At 39.2% G+C, this 6,625-nt stretch overlaps 1 protein-coding gene across 3 annotated transcripts in view; it reads left to right on the top strand.

Annotated features, from left to right (window-relative positions):
* PCDH19 (protocadherin 19) overlaps positions 1-5,954 on the top strand; it is a 300,159-nt gene extending 294,205 nt beyond the window's left edge. For 2 of the 3 annotated variants that reach the window (XM_006869088.1, XM_006869086.1), the window contains one exon: positions 4,995-5,593. In XM_006869088.1, coding sequence (XP_006869150.1) covers positions 4,995-5,593 — 599 coding nt within the window. Of the gene's footprint in view, positions 1-4,994 lie in introns of all 3 variants that reach the window. The other variant, XM_006869087.1, reaches the window with a different exon arrangement.
* The last annotated feature ends 671 nt before the right edge of the window (positions 5,955-6,625 follow it).

Below are 6,625 nucleotides of genomic sequence, written 5' to 3'. Positions count from 1 at the left end.
TGCTCCCCCGCTTGGTCTTGCCATTTGGTCTCACCCAAGATGTTGGCTCAAGGCCTTTGAGCCCAGCCCAGCAGATTCAAAAGTACATAATTGTTTTACTTCAGCTTCAGGTTACACAATCTATAAGCCTTCAAACTTTAAAAATATTCCTATCTTTATGGTTCGAGTTTTGGAGCTCTTTTCTGGATCTGCTTTGCCTGATATTCTGTGGTATTGCTGACAGCGTACTTCACGGCACCTCCACCCTAGCCACCATCAAGCCCCACCTCTTCCTAAGATTTTTATGATAGAAATTTATAGCTTCAGATCCAAATAGTCCTAAAAGGCAATGCCTTTCCTACTCCCTCACCATGCCTCGATGCTTGTTCTCATTGTGTGACCAACTTGTGCTGGTTTGCCCAGGATTCCTCAGTTTTTTCATATGCCATCTTCACAGTTGTTGTTATGTTTGAACCCATTGTTGCTGCCACTGTATCAATCCATCTCATTGGGTTCTTTCCTCTTTTTTCCTGATTCTCCACTTTTCTAAGCATGTTATCCTTCTCCAGGGTCTAGTATCTACTGATAACATGCCCAAAGTACAAGAGATGAAGTCTTGCCATCTTCACTTCTAATGAGAATTTTGGCTGTACTTTGTCCAAGACAGATTTGTTTGTTCATCTGGCAGTCCAGGGTACTCTCAACAGTCTTTTCTAGCACCATAATTCAAATGCATTGATTTTTCTACAGTCTTACTTATTCATTGACCAACTTTCATATGCATATGAGGCAATTGAAAATACCATGGTATTGATCAGGCACATCTTCTTCTTCAATATGGTATCTTTGCTCTTTAACACTTTAAGGAATTATTTTGCAGCAGAGTTGCTTAATGCAATATGTTGTTTGATTTCTTGACTGTTGGTTTCATGAGTGTTGATTGTGTATCCAAGCAAAATGAAACCTTTGACAACTTCAATCTTTTCTCCATTTATCATGATATTATTTATTGGTCTTTTTGTAAGGATTTTTGTTTTCTTTACATTGAAGTGCAGTCCATAATGAAAGCAGTATGTAGTCTTTGATCTTCCTCAGTAAGCATGTAAAGTCTTATTGACAGTGATCAAAAAAAGCAAAAAAACAAAACAAAAAAACACTACCCCTCTAAAAAAACACTTCAAAGCAGCCATATCATATTAAGGTCTTAAAAGAAAGTAGAGCTTTTAGTTCACCACTGTTCTGTATAGAAGTGTGAACAAGTGATATGTATTCTCAGGTTGAAGGTCAGCAGAGATTTCTTCTTCACTGATGGATTTAGAGCTGAAAGGACACTGATGTCATAGCCTTCTTGGCATTTTGTTGTTTTTCAGGGGAAGCTCATTCTTTAGGAACAGAACCAAATTATTAAACTATTTCCTCATCCTCTATCCTTTTGCTCTTAACCTCCAAATACTCACACTAATCCTGAAAACAATTATTTGGAAAGTTACAAGATGGGCCTCAGAGGTGATGGAGACTTTGCTGGGAAAATCTAAAGATGTGAATTCTGTTTTACTAGAGTAATTCTTAGTCTTACTGGGGAAAGAACTAGATTTGGCTAAAACTGATTGAGGGTGAGTTAGCCTTTGACTCTTTCCTGCATAATATTTGGTTTTACACAAAGCAAATGTTGACCAAGTTTTGCGCAACCTGTCCCTTACTTTCATATTTTCTGTCTCTCAAGGGCTAGATGTGCTACCAAAAATACTAGAATGAAGTTCAGTAAGAGTATATAATGTGTACTGAATGATGATAGGGTATCAGATGGTAGGTATTACTTTGAATTTTCAGGAAATGGCAGAGAAAAGGCTTTGACAAACCCTTCATTTTGCAAACATGGTCATGCAGCCATGATATTAGAGTTTATAGAAGCATTGTTTTGTTCATGTGGAATTCATTTATCATAATTAGAAATTATGCTTATTTTCTACTTGTTTCCAACTCTGCAGAAATCTGGGTGTTTCATTTTCCAGCATTCTAAAGGGACTTAAAATGACCACCTTAAATATAAAGTTGTAGTCCTGGTGTGATGCTGTAGGGTAGGTACTGGACTTCTAACTCCAAAGTTGACATTTCAAACCCACCAGCCTCTCCATAAAAACTCTAAACAGGGTCACTATGAGTTGTAACTGACTCCATAGCACTTAACACACACACACAAAGATAAATTCGCAAATCATGTCCAGAGGATTTGACTTCCAAATGGATTAAATGAAGTCAGGGGCCATGTCCTGTTTGTGCTGAACTCTAGACTGTTGCTGCATGCCATCAAATCAGTTCTGACTCATAGTGACCCTATATAGAACTTCTGCAGCTGTACATTTTAATGGGAGCAGAAAGCCTCATCTTTCTCCAAGATTGGGAAATTCTGGATTGTTGTTGTTGTTAAGAGCCATTGAGTCAGTTCTAACTCATAGAGACTCTGTGTAGGGTTTCCAAAGAGTGGCTGGTGGGTTTGGACTGCCAGCCTTACAGTTTGCAGTTCTGTGCTTATCCTATAGCACCACACCAGGACTCCAGTTCTGGACTCGACCCTTGCCATTTAGCCGCTTACAAGGGCTTTTATCCAAATGATGAAGTATACACCCAATTCAACCATTACTTCTTAAGTCAACCTTCCCTGCGTCCCTTCACTAAAGAACCTTTAATTGCTACACAGAGTAGTTAGTGACTAGCTTTGCTATGTCATTTAGTGTTTAAAAACAACCATCAAGACAACTTCAACAAAATAGAAATACCAAGTAAATAAGGAAGGAATGGGTGTCAGGTAAGATCTTAAATTGCAGAATTCTTCCCTCACTCTAAAGCTGTTGCAACATACATTTCCTGCATGCTTTTTTATTTATTTATTTATTTATTTTTTAGTGGTAGTAGTTATATGCCATGGAGCTGGTTCCAACTCACAGCGACCCTGCATAGGGTTTCTGAGGCTGTAAATCTTTATGGAAGCAGAAAGCCACATCTATGTCCCATGGAGCAGCTGGTAGATTTGAACTGGTGACCTTGTGATTAGCAGCTCAAATTGTAATCCACTATACTCTGGTAGCATAGTGGTTACGAATTTGGCTGTGAACCGCATGGTCAGCAGTTTGAAACTACCAGCTGTTGTGTGGAAGAAAGATGAGGCTTTCTGCTCCTGTAAAGATTTAAAGCCTTGGAAACCCTGTACAGGGTCGCTATGAGTCGGAACTGACTGCATGGGATATAACCACCATACTACTAGCAGCTCAATTTTTAACCCACTATACTACCAGGGGAGTCCTAATGTGGCGCTGTGGGCTAATGCATCAGACTGCAGAGTCATTTGAACTGCAAGGTTGGTGGTTCAAGCTCACCAGCTGCTCCTTAGAAACCCTATACAGGGTCGTTATGCGTCAGAACAGACTCAAAAGCACTTAACAACAACAACAACAACAACAACAACAACAACAACAACAACATACTACCAGGAGTCCTGGTGTGGTGCTGTGGGTTAATGCACCAGACTACAAAGCCATTTGATCTGCAACATCGGCAGTTCAAGCTCACCAGCTGTTCCTCAGAAACACTATTACAGGGTTGTTATGGGTCAGAACTGACTCGATGGCACTGAACAAAAACAACATACTACCAGAGCTCCTTATGTATTTTAGTAGATGTTTGTATATATATGGAGTCCTAGTGTGGCATTATTGGATAAAGCAGTGGACAACAAGGTTAATTTGAACTGCAAGGATCTATGGTTCAAACTTAGCAGCTGCTTCTTGGAAACCCTATATGGGGTCACTGTTGACAATGGCACGCAACAACAACAACATGTGTGTGTGTGTAAAATTCTTTTTTTTAATGTTGCAATCTCTTCTCCCCCTCTCACATCCTGTTCCAAGGTTTCTAATAAATGTTAACTTGCTCATATTTTAATGCATTAGGCAATATAATGAAAAATTTCACTCATTAATCCTCATGTAAATATGTAACAAAAAGGCAAATGGATCTGGAAAGCTACAGTTATATAGGAGACATTGAGAGTAACAGTTTTTCAGTTAACAGGTAGAAGTTACCCTGGGTCTATATTTTGGTGAATCCCATGTAGAAAGTTTTACTAAGAGCCAAATTGAAGTCGTATCCATTAATGAAATTGTCTATAATTATATATTCTCATGCTAAGATCTTCCATGACAGTATTAAATTTATACATGAAAGATTTCATTATTTTAAGAAATATGATCCTAATAAAACTGCAGATAAGGAATCATGGTTAGTTGGATAATTAAATGATGTCCAGCATATGTGTAATGTATACGTAGGGCTATTTGAAGCTTATGTGTTGATTGGAAGAAAGATATCTAAGTATATTCCTTCTGATGGGAAATTAAGTTATGGAAATGGCATTGTTAGGAGAGTAGCTGGTTGGGAATGCTGGTCAAAATGAAGTGATGCGATTGGGTTTTCAAACAGAGCATATTACCAATCTAAACTTAAGTTGAACTCTTTATATCAGAAATGAGTTGGATAGGAGAGTGGTTGTGTGTTCTGATGTTAAAAAATACAGCCACGACTTTTGAGATATATTGATTATTGGATTCCCTGCCCTTCCTCCACTCCCTCTTCTGCTGGACCCAGTTTCAAACACAGTTGATTTTTAGTAGGGGTTACTGATAACAAAAATGTTGACTCTCAGTACCTTGACATTCAGGATAAACTATAAAAAATAAGTACATTTCCATCATAACTTGTTTCTCTTTAGGTTTTTAGTTTTGTCAGCAGTAGAAAAAGCAACAAAAATAGAAAAGTGGGGGAACATATAGTGGGAGACATACAGCCTCTTAAAAATAAAATTCTTAAAAACTCATATCTGTCCCAAAAGGCAATAAAGAACTGTCTAAACGTGTCATCTCCCAGAATGCCCTGTGGGTACCTAAGAAACCAGAACACTGGGGAGTAACAATGATTCCTGGGTAAAGTTGATGAAACTGACTTTTCTTTTCTCCAAACAGATCAGAATGAAGGATTTCATTGCAGGGAAGAATGCCGGATTCTTGGTCACTCTGACAGGTGCTGGATGCCCCGGAACCCCATGCCCACCCGTTCCAAGTCCCCTGAGCACATGAGGAACATCATCGCACTGTCCATTGAAGCTACTGTCGCGGATGTTGAGGCTTATGACGACTGCGGACCCACTAAACGGACTTTTGCAACCTTTGGGAAAGATGTCAGTGACCACCCCATTGAGGAGAAGCCCACCCTGAAAGGCAAGCGGACTGTTGATGTGACCATCGGCAGCCCCAAGGTCAATGGCGCTATCCGGGAGGCGGGGAATGGCTGTGAGGCAATCAGGCCTGTCACCTCCCCACTTCATCTGAAGAGCCCTCTGCCTACCAAGCCTTCTGTGTCTTACACCGTTGCCCTGGCTCTCCCAGCCCGTGATCTGGAGCAATATGTCAACAATTCCAACAATGGCCCTTCACGTCCCTCTGAAGCTGAGCCCCATGGAGCTGACAGCGAAAAAGTCATGCATGAGGTCAACCCTATTCTTAAGGAGGGTCATGAGAAAGAGTCCCCTAGTGCAAAGCGTCTGAAGGATATTGTTCTCTAAACCAGTCTCAGGACGATGAGAAAGAAACCATACTGGCTAGAGATAAAGTAGTAGCTGATCGTTTTAATTGCTCACCAATGGTTGGTTCTTGAGTGGCTATATATCAGAGCTTTCCCTAAATGTATTGTTTATACATGACTATTGTTCTGTGACAATCCCTCTTGTTTCAACAGGCAGCAGGGGTGTTCAGTTGGAGCAAATTAGCTTTGGCTTGAGTTGTTAATGGGGCCTTGATGTTGGGGAAACAGAGACAAATTCAGTTGTGAAAAGTATTATGTATTAAGTGTTGAATTTATATATTTTTCTATGTCAAAATTATAATATAAATTACCATTGTTTGTGAAGGATTACATTTAAAAAAAAGGAAAAAAAAAAAAAAAAAAAGCTCTGGACACCTTTAATAAGCTTGCCACTGTTTTTGTAGTGTAGACAAGTTAATGGTCATTTATTGTGTACTATTCATTGATTCAGTGATGTGAAATCGAGACCTCAAAAGGTTGTTTCTGAAGCTTGAGTACTTTCCAATGCCGCTACTTTGCTGTGGACACCCCTGCTTTAAGAACCCTTTTGCTAGCTGTGCTATTTTGTATTTGATATTGCAATTGCTATGTGTGTGGTGATGGCAAAAAGGCTTTTCAAGGTTGGTGTTTTCTTAAAAAAAAATTAATAAAACTACAGACAAAAACAAAGTGCAAACAACTGAGACAGCAAATGAATGAGCAACACCACACATATAGATTGAGTACTTGGAGGATATGGAGGATACGCACGTTTCTTTACCCATATAATGATTGCTCACCACCTTGCAAAGTATTTTTCTCTAACTTTCAGTCTTATGCCCAGATTCATGATAGATCATTGAAAAAAGTCATTTTTGGATATTCTGCTATCTAATTTGCAGTTGTCAAAAATACTGTGCTGAAAGTTTCATGAGATCCTTTTTTTCTAATTTTCAGGAAAGTTGTTCCTGAAGTTCAGTTTCCGGCTTAGAAATTCCCTGTCTCCAATCATCTAACACTTAAAATGACTGAA

The sequence above is a fragment of the Chrysochloris asiatica genome, unplaced genomic scaffold (assembly GCF_000296735.1).
Source record: "Chrysochloris asiatica unplaced genomic scaffold, ChrAsi1.0 scaffold00126, whole genome shotgun sequence".
Taxonomy (NCBI): domain Eukaryota; kingdom Metazoa; phylum Chordata; class Mammalia; order Afrosoricida; family Chrysochloridae; genus Chrysochloris; species Chrysochloris asiatica.
Note: the sequence above shows the minus strand (reverse complement) of the source record. Positions and strands in the feature narration are given on the sequence as shown.